The sequence below is a fragment of the Cyprinus carpio genome, chromosome B14 (assembly GCF_018340385.1).
Source record: "Cyprinus carpio isolate SPL01 chromosome B14, ASM1834038v1, whole genome shotgun sequence".
Classification (NCBI taxonomy): Eukaryota; Metazoa; Chordata; class Actinopteri; order Cypriniformes; family Cyprinidae; genus Cyprinus; species Cyprinus carpio.
The window spans coordinates 6,746,126-6,762,514 of record NC_056610.1 but is presented as its reverse complement, the minus strand read 5'-3'; the positions used below and the strand labels follow the sequence as shown (position 1 = coordinate 6,762,514).

Genomic DNA, 16,389 nt, shown 5'->3' with positions numbered 1-16,389 from the left:
CAGTTACTTGAGAAGCAAATATGACCTAAGAATAATGAAAAGAGATTGTTTTATGTAGGAATTTGTCAAAATGCTTTGTAAATGAGACCCAAAAATCTGCTGTTGTGCTCCCCCACGAACCCACAGCCATTACACAATGTGCCCGTCAATTTGAAAAAACGACATATTTTATTTTAGTCGTCATCAACGGACAACTAAATGTCACCCTATCCAACAAACTTGTCATCAGGAAAACTTTGTAGTTGTTTAAGTAACAGGACTTAAGTGTTGGTCTAATTTTAAAAAAGCACCCTTTGACAGGATTATCTCCGTTGAAGTTAAAACAAAGTTGTAAACACAAATCGCAACCACAATAAAGTTTGTAGCAGGTTTAAGTCTCATGAACACGTAGTTATATGAGCTAGTTTTATCATAAAATAATACTTTTATAAAAACCTCTCTTGAAATCAAAAACCTTGATAGCAATAATCACAAGACATAAATCTAAACAAGTTTGTGCTCACCAAATTTGACCGGCCCTTGATACTGTCCTGAATAAATAAGAAGCGTTTGTTAACGATTTTGTATTCTCAATTAGATTCCTGATAAGCTCCGCTGGCACGTAGTACAGGACCATTCTCTTTCTCATACATTATGGCCCCGTGCCAAACACACAAAAAACACAAAAAATGTATTCAGGACCCACATCTATGAAACGCCATACCAACACACCCACACAACTTATAAGCTGCATACCCCATTTATCACAATGGACTCAATAATCAGAGATGAATATGCACTAGGGCCGAAAACCAGGAATAAAGCAAGTATTTGCCTATACCAGGGATGGCTAACTCTCGAAAAACCAATGTCATAAGCTGGTAACAATAATAGTAACAACAAAAAACAAAAAACGCCCTTTGAAGCCTTGCCAAACAAGAATGAAAGAATATTGCATCATTTTATAGTAAAAATGGCCCTGGGATTAAAAATTGCAATTTTAATGGGTTTCGATGAGGATATTTTTGTCCTTAACCCGTCCTTATAAGGTCCATGAGAAGAAAACTATTTCTTTTCTGTCCCTAGTGCCTAAAATAGCACTTTCCATTAAAGAACCATAAGGGTTGAAATATATCAACCCCCCCAATGGGCCAATGAAAAATACACACATGTGCCAAATATTTATTTTAATAATTATTCTAAAAAATAAAAATATAATATTATTAGGTCACACAAGGGTTAATACAAAAAGAAAACAACTCAGACACAATACCACAAAAGTCTTAGAAAAAAAAAAAAAAACAAACAAACAAAAAAACCCAAAATATAATAACACATAGACAACAGCCCAATTACAAACACCAACCACAAACAAAATAAATCCACCATTATAATATATTTAACCCCTTCATTGATGTCATACAATATTATTACAATAACTATTAAAAATCTGTCTACTTTATTCAAACAAAACAAACAAAACTATAATGAATCTGAAACTGGGATGTTAAATGTCTATCTATTTGGCCCATGTCTTAGACGCAGAATAAGTAAAAATATATAAAACAATCACCACCCCACCCTATATAGTGCCCTCTATACTTAATAATATTAATTAACATATTCATTCAAAAATATTATTTAAACACAATACATTTTGAAGTCCCCAATTATTCCTGTGTAATAAGTTGCGGAGCGTTGAAAATGAATGTCTTTTGACACAACACATCACCTGTAAACAACACATCGGTTTTCAGTGAAACTCTTAGTAGCGTTAATGAAGCAATGTTAATCGAAATAAACATAGTGAGGATTCTGAACAGTGTTGTTTTAATTTATATCTTCACAGCGAACAGAAGATGGCTGCAGTGAATTAGACAACCCTCATTTTTACCCAGCTGGTTTTTGATTACGGATTGTGAGTTCTTCTAACTGGACATTGTACGAAAAGGCCCTTACAAGTATTAATAAAAAGTATAGGTTAAGAATAAGTAATGTGTAAAAATATATAGGCACATCTCTCACGAGCAAACTAAATGAATTGAGAAAATTAATATCAGTGGCTGCTCTTCAAAATCCCTGAACCCTAAATATTCAGTAAAATCTATTATTAGCTTAAATTAACATTGACTATTAAAAACACAATCACTTGACACTGACACCAGTTCCATCTACACAAAATGGCCAAATAAAAACCTCGCACCTTATTCTCGTCTTACTACACATGCACCGCACACCTGAACAACAGCATCTATAACTCACCGAACCATCCCCTTTATTCCTTCACTTTCCATTATCCTGTCGCAACTGCCCACCAGCAAGACCCCAGTGCTGCCGCGCGCTACCCCGAAATCAGGCATAACCCACATCCACCACACCCCCTCAACCCACCCCCACACCACCAACACCACACACCCCCCACACACACAACCACAAACACACCAAACACACACACCCTGACCCAGGTCTTACAACCCCGAAACCACATTTCCATGCATGAGGGAGCTCAGTCCACGATGAGAAAAATCGCGTGGTCTTGACGCGGAAACACCGCCCGCGGGGACTGATTCGTCTATGGTACCTCGTTGGGTGGAGGTTCTTTCACACCCTCGGAACCGGGTCTGATGCATGCAGAAATCAGCAGACCCAGGAAAGTAAGGTGAACGACACGGCCGGGGCCGTGCATGACCCGACAATAAAATTCATGAAGGGGGATCAGTACGTAATAATATGACCCAACTGGAAAGACAGAAGATTACGAACATGAGATAGTTTACTATAAAAGCTATACAAAGATACAAATACACGTCAAATAGAACTGACCTCGAAGCCAATAATTCAAAATTAAAGGACTTACCCTTTACGTCCAGACCCAACATAAAATTTTCTCTGATAATTTACTCCACACCACTGTCTACCAAAAATGTTTAATGATTTTACTTATTGCTTCAGTCGAAAATAAATATTAGATTTTTGAGGGAAAAAACCATTCAGGAATTGTCTTCTGTCATGCATTACGTAATAACGTTGGAAAAGTCAAGCAACGTTAGTTCTTTGTCTCGAGTATTCATGCATTACGTAATAACGTTGGAAAAGTCAAGCAACGTTAGTTCTTTGTCTGCGTTCCATAACCATTATTGTTTTAGCTTCTTCTTTCCTATCCTTTTTCTTTGCATGTTCACGTGGTAAAAAAACAAGGGGTCCAGTACTTCCAAGATACATCTCGCCGTGAGGTCAAGCTAGTTAATGCGTGTGAGGTTCAAAAGCTAGTGTAAGTCTTAGAAAACTTTTTTTAGAAAATGCACCTAGATAAGACTCTTATCCTCAGCTGGGATCATGTAGAGCCCTTTGAAGCCTTGACTGAAACTGGCACACATTTGGGATCCTTCCACACCTATTGTTTTGACACCTGATACAGCTCCAATTCTTTTTACTTTGGAGAAACCAAATCATGCTACATGTTTTCCTCAAAACATTCATTTCTTTTTGACACCTGACAGAAAGAAAACCGACATCACTGGGACCCAGTGCTCAGCATGACATGGGACGACGTGCAGTAACCATTATCAACAAATACTTTATTCATGGAAGGGACAACCAACCCATCCTTTAACCAAGGGTATGAAGATGAAACTTACAAAATGAATAATACAAAGTTTTCATCTTCAATTTTACATGACACAAACAACGGTGGAAGGGAAAGTAATTCAGGTTTAGTGCAACATGCACGTGAATTATTCCTTTAAAGTGTGACTCATCAAAATTCATGAAGATGATGTGAATGCATGAGGGTGAACTTTAACTACAGATGATGCCCTGTTTGATTATTAGCTAGAGACTCCCAAGCACCACGAGTATGCTAAGGAATAATCTCAACTTGTGTTTACTATTTGATTCATTTTAAACATCCCCCGCGTAATACAACATTTTCCTAACAACATCTTCACAGAGAAAGTTTCGGCTCAGAGGAATGGCTCGTTACTGGAGGTTTATGCAACAATTTTCTCCGACGAACGCTCATCAGAGCCCTTTGTCCGTAACATCAGAACAGTGGTATTCAGTCAGGGCTTTTTCAGCCACAGTATGATCGTGAAACCGTTCTGATTGCCCTACGCGTTTCAAGGGTCTCGCACCAACCCAATACCTTCCCTCAATCATCAATCATCAGTTCGGCAAATCCATCTGCCCTCCTGGTAGGTTTTCATCACCTCTCTCTCTCAGACAAGTTTAAACACTTTAATGACGACATTGCTGCTACTACCCTTAGGCAGCTTCCTTCTCAAAGGAGCATCCCACTAGCTCAAATGGGCACCATCCATCAAAGTCCGACCCCAAGAGACATTCGAAAAATACTCCTACATAGGTAATCATCACAGTGCTCTTCATCTGAACTGAAACATGAACGATTTCAGCGTTTGACCGCTAACTATGCAGGGATGTGATACAAAAACCAGACCATTTTTAGTATTTTAAAGTTTACGTTAAAATTAAAAACAAAAAGAAAACAATACATACAGATATATAACACACACCAACACAACACACACCACACACACGCCAACACACACACAATACAGCTGTTATTTATTTATAAACGCAACGCCACCAATTTCATTTATGTTTGGAAACGGCAGCAAAAAGGGGAAACACAAAACACACATGTAAATGAACACACAACACAGATCTCTATTGTTTCATATAATACTAATCTATAACGTTTTAGACATAATCTTAATCCTAAAAGACATCATCCACTTGTGCAATTGTCTCAAACCAAACACACACACTTTCTTTGAGAAACCTCAAATAACTCTTTCCCTTCCTCTGTGTTCTCTCGTGTCCGTCACGCGTCTCTACAAACTCACCCATACTTCCTGTTATGACCTAAGCTCTGATTAGACTTCCAACCCAAACACCTTGAACAGACCCACCGCACCGGTGGTGATGGTGGTGTGTGTGTGCTGTGGTGTGTTGTGGTGTACGAGTCTGCATAGCATCTCCATGAGGACGCGCTATGTGTTGAAACCGTGGCCATCAAAAACACAGAATCGGTTTTTGTTTTTTTGGTGTAACTCCTCATCCTCAGCATGGAAATGTGAAGCGTGAGTGTTCTATCTGTGCCTGTGCTTGTGCTTGTAGGAGAGTCAGTCTGTAATACATCTAGAAAAGATTTTTTTTTGTAGTATTGAAAGTTTGATTACATGTGTTGATTATGGAAAAGGTTGAAGCTTTTACCCTATAGTATATGAATTTTAAGGGGCCTCTTGATCACGTGAAAATTGGGATTGTCCTTTGCTCTCTTTAAAATAAAACAGCTCTATTTCCTGCATTTACTGAAACCAAACTAAAAAAAAAAAAAAACAAAAAAAAAAAAAAAGCATTTTTGTATAACCTATTCTGAAAAACAAACGTTTTTTATAATATAATATAAATATAATATAATATAATATAATGATAACGATAATATAATATAATCTAATACTAATATAGGCGCTAATCAGTCGATTAAAAAATTTTGAATCTACATAAATTCACATTTGACTGTCTGAAAATACACCCTAAACAGCACCTATTTAATGTATCTTTGTGTTTAAATGAGAAAGTAAGTCAGTAGACCAATCTATCCACAATAGTAGCTCTTTAGAAAGACATTATTTTATTTGATTCAACAAAGTTTTCAACTTAAACAGTCTTAGGCCTACAACGACCCAACAGTAAAACTATGGACACATAAAAGAAGATGTATTTGAGAAAACCAACATCTCATTATTTTTTATTATATTTTTTTTGTTCTTGCAACAGAAGTCATTGATACACCAAAAACAACTTTGCTTTTACCAACATTATTCAGATATGTTCAAGTTCAAAAAAAGAAAGTAAGTAATTTAGGTATGAGTAAGTTAAATGATGACATAATTTTTTTTATCCCTTTAAATTCCCCCTCCCTCACTTTCACCTTAAAAAACAAATAAAGCTCTCTTTATGAATGGAATAAGAAACTAAAGCTGCCAACAGGCGGTAAATGTCTTTATGAGTCTTTCATTTGATTCGATCAAACCGCTGATTCATTCAGGAATATAAGTAAATGGCTCTCTTTATGAATGGGTCTTTGAATCATTGATTCACACGATTTTTTCAAAATGCGGATTCATTCAGAAACTAAACACTGCTGTGTTGCGGGACCCCCCCCCCCCTCGGAGGGGGAACAGTTCTGCTCTGGCTTTAAAGTAATACTATTGTCCTGTTGGGTAATAAAACTGAGCAAAACAGACAAAACAGACAATATCGTGTTTGAAAATATAACACAATATTAATACTGTAAAAATCCAACTCACAAAAAGTTTAGACTTTTAATGATTTATATTTTAGTTAAACTGGAAAATTAAATACAAAAATGTTGGCTTGACTAGTTTGAAAATACGTTGGTTCAACAATCATTGGACCAACGCTAGTATTAATTGCAAAATTCGAATTTGTAAACTGCAAGTTAACAAAGCATACAAGGTGGTTGGTTGAGGGTTGGAGCATGTGCACTGTAACGACCACGAAGTTGGAGCATGTGCAATGAAGCGTGCCAACACCGAACAGCCTGGACAGACGAAGGAGCCATTTTGAGCATCTGCGTGCGAGACCTACGGATTTACTCGCATTCAACATGTTTCTTCTCAAAGTCATCGTTTTAATAAAAAAAAAACAATAAATATAATATATGCATTTATTTTGAAGTTGTTTGTAAAAGTAGTATGTATATTGATCGCTTACTCATTGAATTGAGTTAAGTGAACTGCTTCGGTTAAAAGTTGAGCAAACTCAAAAAAGCTGTGCAGCAAGTTGCCTTGTAATTTTAAGTTATGTCAGCTTTTCTTTTTTTACAGTGAACTGTTGTATAAAATCACATTTCCACTCGTTATATTCTAGATAAAACCAGCACTTGTGTGGTATTGGTCTCGCTGCTTGTTTGAGATTGCTTATCATGTCATATAAATATTAGACAAAAACTCATACAGGAGCATTTTTGCCCCAATATCTTGAATTTTAGGGCATAACAGCATTTATGGAACTGCAAGATGATGTACAGGTCTGGGGGCGGGTCTACAGAGAGAGCAGTTTCTACACATGAAATACACATAAATAACAGGCACGTCTGATGTTGATCAGAAGAGTAAACAGAAAGTAACTGAATTTATTCTTTCTGTTTTAAAGATATTTTAATATTTGTCTGTATAATGAGTGTGTTGTAGGTCTGTGTTTTCTTGGTTGTTTTCTCCCCTCTTCCCACCCTCTACTCTCCCACTTTTTCCACATTTTTACATGACGATTTCGAGAGGCTTTTTCAGATCTAAGGTCTGAAAGACAAGTGCTGAAACAGGGGTGTTCCATGACACTTTAAAAAAAATGAAAGAAAAAACAAAAATGTAGATCTAGTATATATATCATATATATATATTTATATATATATATATATATTATCATATATATATATATAATATATATATATATATACTGTATATATATGTCAGAGAGAAGTAAAACTAAAATTACAAGACCAGTAAAAGAAACATGCACTTTATGTAAGAAGTGATCTTCTACTACAGCAGTGTTTAAACAGAGTTTGTTGAAGATAGTGTGTGATAGTGTCTTCTCATCTGAAGAGTCGGAGAGGCAGAGATGTGTGTTTTGTCCACCTTGCTGCCGGAGCAGATCCAGTAAGGCGATGGCGAGGAAAGGCAATCCGACAGTGACGCCCAGAACGGTCAAACACTTCACCCCGATGGACTGCTGCCGCAAACCCGACAGATTCTCATACCAGATGAGAAAAGAGGAGGACGACAAATCACATAACAGCCAAAAAAAAAAAAAAAAATATACAAAAAAAAACAAAAAAAAAACATAATACAGTAGCCAAAACACGAACATTTTCACAATTTATACACACACAACACAATGATAACTGTGTCTACTGAAAATGTGCTAACACAGACACTGGAGTAGATGGTAATAGAAAATACGATGCTATAATATTGATTTATTATAAATATTTAGCTAGAAAATATTTATGTAATTAGATAAATGTTGATACACAATAATTGGGTACAATTACTAAAAGCAATGCTTTTATTTTTAATTGAGGTAAATGTATATGAAATAATAATAAATAATATATGAAGATAATAAAATTATTATCATTCACTTTTAATTAATCATTTAATAATTTATTAAAAATTTTCATCAAAAAAAACATATACCAGACCGATCAATGGCAGACTACTTTCGTCTTAATAAAGTATTTTATACAACTACTACTACTAATACATTTGATCATTTTTAAAGACATTTAAAGAAGTCACCATCAAAATGTATTTGTCTAACCAATGGCAGACTACTGTCATCAAAATAAAATAAAAAAAATAAATACTAAATTAATTTGTAATATAATACAACATAATAGAAATTGAGAAAGAAATTGAATGAAGTCACAAAAATGTATTTGTCTGGTCATTGGCACATTGCTGTCATCAAAATAAAATAAAATATATAAATATAATAAATATAATAATATAATAATAGTTTTTTTATTCGCTTTAATATTTTTTTTTTTCACAAGTAAGGTGCATATTTTCAAAACTCTTAGTACAAAAATCCAAACCAATGACACCTGTAACATTGCTAGTCATTCTTTCAAAACCTTATCTCATGCTTTCAATACAATTACACAGATTTTCATCCACATAATCAAAACATAAGATTATTGTAATATATATGTAATCACTGAAACGCAACATTGGTGATCGTTCCTTTCACCAGTTAGTAGGCTTACTTTTAACAATCAGTTCATTCAAGAACAAACAATGCAAGATACATGTTTCAAATCACCTTTGTTGCTAAAATAATTACAGTAATAGAGGCAATAATTGTCATGTTAGAAAACACACTTACATTACCTACTGTAACTTGCTGTTAAGTGGGCATGCATGAAGAGAAATTGTCCTGTGAGTGATTTATTTATTTTAGCCTGTAGGTGGAGTCCTGAGGAGAGATTTCCCTGATCCTCTAAAGTGGAATGACATCTTCAAGGATTTCTTTTTGTTATAAAGGGGTCATATGATGCGATTTAAAGTTTTAATTTCTCTTACAGTACTAATTACTAAGTTCAACAGACTTAATGTGTGTTTCTTATAGCAGTTAAAATATAGTCATTTTCTTTATTATTTATTTTCATTTTTAATTAAGTGATTTTAACTTTTAATTTAGTTATTTTAAATTATAATGGTCTAATGTTCTGCTATCTGTTCTGCAGACTATAAAAGGTGCAGCTGTCATAAAACAAGAGAGAAAGGCCTACATGGCTGCCTAAAATTGTAAAAAAATAAAAAAAACATAAAATTAAAATAAAAAGTATCAATAATAGTGTGTGTGAGAGACGTGGTAATATCATTGCGTTCCTATTGGCAGTGTTAGAGGAACTCAGCTTAGTCTGTCAGTTAACCTGCTTTAGACCAGGTTAGTTTCCAGCATAAGTTGCCAACGGTGACTAAGCTTAAGCTAGCTAGCCCTTATGCTTAAATTTGCTTATGGAACCAAAATTTCATTTGGCGATGAGTTAGACTAACTGAAATAAGCCTGGCCTTATTTGGTAACACTGTTTTATGAAGAAGCCTGGAGGCGTTAGAAGTTAGAAGACACTTAAGTTAATTTATGATTTGCTGTCTGTCTGAACCAAAGAAATAAAAGTGATCATATTTTTTCCATTGTATCATATTGCATCAAATAGGGTTGCCACCTTCAGTGAGGCAAAATAAGGGACACCCACTCGAGTTCAAGCTTCTCAGCAAATTGCGTGTTCATCATTAGTTACTGGACATATCTATTGATAACTTTCCCATTCAGCCCTACATCATGTGAGAACCTTGTGTTCAAAGATGTTTTAAACCGTGCAGGTTTGTTTACCACGTGCAGCAGTCACGTGACAGGGCTGGGCGCGCGTTCTGGAGACTCCGTCGCTATGGAAACAAAGACGCCAAAATGCATGTATATATATATATATATATATATATATATACAGATTTCTGATGTTTTTCCTGTTGTTTGGTGTTGTATTTCTATTAGAGGTAAAATAACACGAGCAGTGAGCCCGTCTGAGATATGAACGACCAGACATCAGACAGATCGTCGACATTGATTGTGTGTAGGTGAGCCGCTGGCTGATAGTGTGATCCAGAGCTCAGTCTGACCGACCTAAAGTCCACAGCGAGTATGTGTGGTGTGTGTGTGTGCCCTACCCGTGGTTCTGTGTGTGTGTGTGTGTGTGTTTAGAGTTTAATAATAGACAATCTATTTCATAAGTACAAGGCGCGAGTATAACATCAGCCTCAACCTGTAATCAGCAGTGAAGTGAAGCTTGTCTGTGCTTCAGTGATCCAAGCTAAATTCTGCACCCACTGAGAGAAAAGATTGTTAGTTATCGCCTCAGTCTCTGTGTGTGTGTGTGTGTTACACTCGAGATCACGCTGAATCTGTACCTGGTTGCAGTAGTAACAGTCCCAGAACCCCCTATGCTTTTAATTAGAGAATTTGTCACGCACTCATTCTGATGTTGAATAAAAGATGTTTAGTGTCAATCTACGATAAGCACCAATTTGTATTTGTATGCATAATTTATATTTTAATCTACATAATTTTTAAAAGCTGAACTTGAAACAATTTGATTTGCATAATTTTTAAAAGTTAAATGTGAATCATTTGAGATTCATATGCATAATTAATTTTTAAAAGATAAAGAGTTTCTGCTGAATTGATTCTCAGGAAACGTGCATGAATTTGGAAGCTGTGAAGTGATCTTGTTCACAAAAAAAAAAAAAAAAAAAAAAATTCGTAGTATTTTTGTCTTATTTTTTAGTACAATATTTAAACATTGTGTTATTTTATTATAATTGAGATAGTAATATTTTGTATTGTTGGTTTTTATATTTTCAGTATTAATTTGAATTTTATAGAACTTTTTTGTAGCTTTCTTTCAATGTCAATATAGTTTTTAATCTTTATTATTTACGTTTTAGTTTAAATTATTTCAGTACATTATGTTAAACAATTAAAATGAGAAATGTTGCTTTGGAAACAAAAAAAAAAACTTTATATTTTATTTATTATTTCTATTTCTATTTTATCATTTAAGTTAAAATTAAGTTTATGTTTTAGTATAGGATAAGTTACAGAATGTAATATCAAATTGTGTTTTCTGAAAATGTATCAAAATTAAATGACTTTTCATTCCTTTTGGCAGAAGTGACTAATTACATTTACTCGTGTTGCTGTAATTAAGTAGTTTTTTTGTACTTCTACTTTTTAAAGCAATTTTTAAAATCAGTAATTTTACTTTTATTTAAGTATATTTTGTTTGAAGTATTGTACCCCTGTTGCTAGGCATTTAAAAAACACATTAATTATTGAGTAAAAAAAAAAACATTGTGCACAATCGAACCTTCTGCAGTAACTAATGGGGCTAGTGAGAACAAACTGGTGCTAAATCACACAGAAAAGATGGAGACGGACAAGACAGGGCGTTAGTGCTGCAGACCCCAGCTGAAAACCCCCAAAAACCTCATCGTATTGTGTGCTGAAGTTGAAACTCGGAGGAGGAAATGAAAGTGAACCCCTGCCATATTAAGCTCTATGCAGTGCTAGCTGTGTCTGCCAAGGGAGACTAAACCTAGCAGCTTATAAAATGAAGCTTTGACAGTTTAGCAAGAGGTTTTGCACAAATAAGCCAAAAAGACAGTGGTGCAGGACTTGGGGTGTGCGATATATCGTCTGCCATAATATCGTAATTGTTGTTTTAACGAAGTGCGATTTGACATTATCGAGTATTTTGCAAAAAAAAACAAACAAAACAAAAAACTAAAGTACATTGCCATAGTAGATTAGACTAGACTAGTCTGCGTGCGCATATTACACAGCTCAGTCAAAAAACATTTAGAATGATCACAAAATTGAAGATATAGGGACAGAAAATGTATATATTTATATCATTTCATATAGTTAATCAGTATCACACAAAGAGTGCCAATCTTTTCCGCAAAAAGCAGAGTGATAATAGCATCAGATTTTTTTTTTTTTCAATAAAAAAGAAGTTAATTAAGAGACTTAACGTTTTAGACACCATATTGCCTGTTTTTGCTCCATATAATTCGACAACCAAAAATTATTCCAAATAAGGCAGCCACCAGCACAGTTGTGCGTCTTGAGCAGACGTTTCATCCTGAATGAATCAACTGTTTAAATGATTCAGTTCAATCACAATGACTCACTTATTAACACATTATTTGATGCACCTACTGGTGGATTTAATTTCAACATTAAAGTATCTTTTTATTTTTTATTTTATATAAAGCTGGTTGGCACCAGGGTCAGATTTGTCAATATCGCACACCTGTAGCAGGACTTATAATGCTGGTTGGCACCAGGGTCAGAAATTAATGGGGGCTTGAGGCAAAAATGTCGCCCAAATTTTTTATGACAAGGTGCAAAAAGTGTCCCTGGACAATTAAGCTGAATTGGGAGCGTCAGCGCAAGTTCTACTAGGAAGACTTAATGCCACGTCACATTACAATTAGATCTAGCCAATCAGCACTCAACATGAGGAATATAAAAGCCCTCTACTCACACTTCTTTGTGTTTGCAGATACTGCCGCGAAGTTTCCCCTCCATCCTCCCCACCACCACCAGGTTGGCCCCGTCCATGCGGGGGTATGCTCCGCCCTGCCTTGGTCTTCGGCAGGAATAGCTGGAATCTACAACGTCTGATTCAAGCTACAGATGGGGCCTACGCCAAAATAATTTTGTTCTTTTTGTATTGGTTTTGTAAATAAATACTTTTGCATTTCATCTTCACCTCCTGAGTCTTTCTGGTAGAACTATTATGGCAGTCACAATTTACATGTAATGTGAAATGAATGAAGTGTTACATTTTAGAGTAGATCTGCTTATGTTACATCAGATGTCTTTATACTCGCATTTGCAGCGTTGAGCATTATAAACCATTCACACACCTTTCTGTTGAGTTCATGAATGCAGTGTCCGATCAGAGGCATTTTGATTCATCACTGCAGAGAACGCCGGAGTTGTTCAAGTGTGCGCGCTCACTGACTGAATTATTAGAATTTATTAGGATTAACCCCTTGAGATGTATCATCTCGTTTTCGAGGGGGTCCTTACAATGAAACACAATTACAACTTAAAGAGCATAACAAGATTACAATTAACAAAACATCAACAAACAGGCAAACAATAAAAACACCACCCAAAAAAAAAAAAAAAAAAAAAAAAAAAAAACAGTACACATAACAACAACGACAATTTCAATGGTAGCATGTGCAATCTACTTTAAAATAAGATAATAGAGATTGTTTAAACAACCGAAAAGAAGTAATGGATCTAATATCTACAGGCAAATTATTCCAGTCTAGTACAGATTTAAACATAAATGCTCTCTTACCAATTGTTTTTTTAACACGAGGAACGAGAAAGTAAATCTGGACAGAGTGCCTAACTGATGATTTGAAGAAAAGAGTACAAAGTATTGTTGTAGATAACTAGGATAATCAAAGTAAATACATTTAAATATAAATTGGAGCCAGTGAATCTGCCTTCTCACATTCAAAGATGGCCACTGAAGTGCATCATACATTGTACAATGGTGAGTGAAAAAAGAACATCCTAAAACGAATCTGCAAATTCTATTATATGCCGAATTAAGTGGGACAAGATCAGATTTTATTCTGAATCTGCATTTGCAAATTCTGTCATAATCATAAACAACAAAGTGCAAAATTTATTGATTTGCAATTGATTTCCTTCAGTGATTATGGGAGTTTTTGCAAAAGTGCATAGCTCACATTAGACTGGACCATGGACCACTAAAGCGGTTTAGTGTCCTTTGCTTGCTTTCCTTGTATTATTTATAATAATATTTGTTTTGTTTTACATGCTGCTGAAATAACCAATGTGAAGTTTTGATTTTCTAAGCTTGTTTTTGTCGGTAGCCAGAATGTAACTTGCTTTTTCTGCCTATACTTGGTGTGATGGCCTGCATTGAAATCTCACATACCTTTCTTAATGTTTTAAATGTCACATGTTGACATGTTTTTGGTTACTTGTAAAGGTGTTCCTGTATCTAAGTTTTTGACTTTACTAAAGCATAAAAATACCATAATATGTTTGCAACATGCTTAGTTAACATAGTTATTTATCTGAAAAACAATGCTACAGTCAGTTATTCTCCTTTTAAAATGTGTGTTCCGGGCCGGAATGTCAGTTTCTGTTTTGGTTTGTGAAGCCCACCCACTGCCAGTTTACCCAGCTGTATTTCGGCATGCCGGGTTGCCAGTTTGTGGAAAACACAGCATATTTCATTTCATTCATCGTCAAGTGCGCTCGTTCCTGTTTGTGCCGTCAATCTGGCAACCTGCATGTGCGTCAAGTCTGAGGAGGAGGGGCCGGGTGAAAAAAACCCCTCTCCAATATTTTGAATTTGGCTGCAATACCTATTTCAACCACTCGGTGTCAATCCTACATACAGCACCTTTAATTAAAAACAACTATTTTGAGATTTATAGGCCTATCCTATTGTTTGCTCCCCTCCTGCTGTTAAAATGTAACTAAGTAGGCTAACATTAACTCTGAGTAAATTTTAAATGAGTTACTTTTTACTTTTACTTGAGTAGATTTTTAGAATGGTACTTTTACTAGTACTTAAGTAAAATATCATTAATGTAATGGTACTTTTACTTGAGTAGAATATTTTAGTACTCTTTCCACCTCTGCTTTTTGGACTAAAATATATACATTTCTACAAGAGTTCCTTAAGTTGCAATTCTGTTTCTCTCTGGAATTTTATTTGTTATCTATTGGAGTGGAGACAATATTTGACTATCATGCTAAACACTTTTTAATTTTGGTCTGTTTGGCAGATTAATGTATATTGTTATTGTGGTCATCCCCTCAGGTACCTTGTTTCAAAATGTGGATGCCTCAAATATCTGCATTACTTCTACTTGAGAAACTCACTTATGACACTCATCAAAAGTCTAATGACTTTTAGAAGATTTGGACACCTCTTTATGTTAATAACCTTCTCTGATTCCCTATTCTACTTTAATTTTCTATTATTTATTTATTTATTTATTTATTTATTTATTCTTTCCCTTTTCCCCCAAATGTATGTTTGAGACTGTATCTTTATGTTTCTGGACATTGGAGTAACCAACAAATAAAAAATAAATTTATAATAAAAAAATAAACATTAAGGGACTTTATGCTTAAACCAACAACAAATATCTGTCAATAAGGTCAGAAAAATAAAACTTGTTTTATTCAATTAACTTTAAAAAAAAAAAAAAAAAAAAAAAAAAATCCAGAAAACAAGACTTTAGTAATACCTTAAGTAATTTTAAGTAAATGAGTCTTTATTATTATTATAGCATTTTTAGATATTTATACTGTAAAACAGGCCAAATAATTTTTTTTTGCAGTGTACATATCTAAATTAATGAGTTTCAGTGCTCGTCTTCATCAGCAATACACAAAATGCACACAAAAGTTATTGTACAGTCAACATGCACAATTATAACATATTACAATCAATATAATCAGATTCTGTATAAATTGAAAAACCCTCAATTCATGGCTCAAAGGAAAATGGGTAATTATGACATTATATCACAAAAATCATCTCATCTCATAAACACGATGATTGCAATGCTCCTCGAAGGCTGAATTTAACGAAAGGGTCTTATTGTCATGCTTCTTCAGTCAATAAAACTATTAGGATTTCAATGGCAATCTGAAAATGATTAAGATTCAATCAAGCTGGCCTGTAATGAGAGCTCATCTCAGGAGGGTTTGGATTAAGCTGAGGGCAACAGGGCTAATTACTCTCACGTTATCTGCTTAACAAGTTCGTGATCCCTTTAAACCCACACCAGTGATGGATGACATGATCAGATCATAAACTTCACGTCATCAGTTGACTACAACAGTCACACCCATAGGAAAGAAAAATCAAAAGTGAGATCTCTTTAAGATCTCAATTATTTCTCCTAGACAGAAATGAGGTTACTTTAAGATCAAATGGAGATTTTTGCTTGAGTCTCCTGCTTCTCAAACTTGTCTCCTGAAACAAAAACTCTAACATTCTAACAGTGGTCTCCTTTAAAGCTTTAAAAGAGATCTCAACAACATCGCACACGGTGCTCAGATATTTCTCCTTAGCTAGAGACTCTGGATCTCTCACATTTGTCTCCTCAAAAGTTTAGAAGAGGTCCCAACAACATCAACAATATATTTATATATAATAAATAAATGTGAATTTGATATATATTTAAATTTGGTGAAGTATTTACACACAATAGTAGT

General features: G+C 34.7%; 1 protein-coding gene across 1 annotated transcript in view; it reads right to left on the bottom strand.

The window, feature by feature from the left end:
* LOC109076949 (short transient receptor potential channel 7-like) overlaps positions 1-16,389 on the bottom strand; it is an 80,871-nt gene that overhangs the window by 26,089 nt on the left and 38,393 nt on the right. Inside the window, exons 4-5 of the mRNA XM_042737713.1 lie at positions 11,768-11,787; positions 7,665-7,814 (exon numbers count right to left, since the gene is read on the bottom strand). Coding sequence (XP_042593647.1) covers positions 7,665-7,814; positions 11,768-11,787 — 170 coding nt within the window. The remainder of the gene's footprint in view (positions 1-7,664; positions 7,815-11,767; positions 11,788-16,389) is intronic.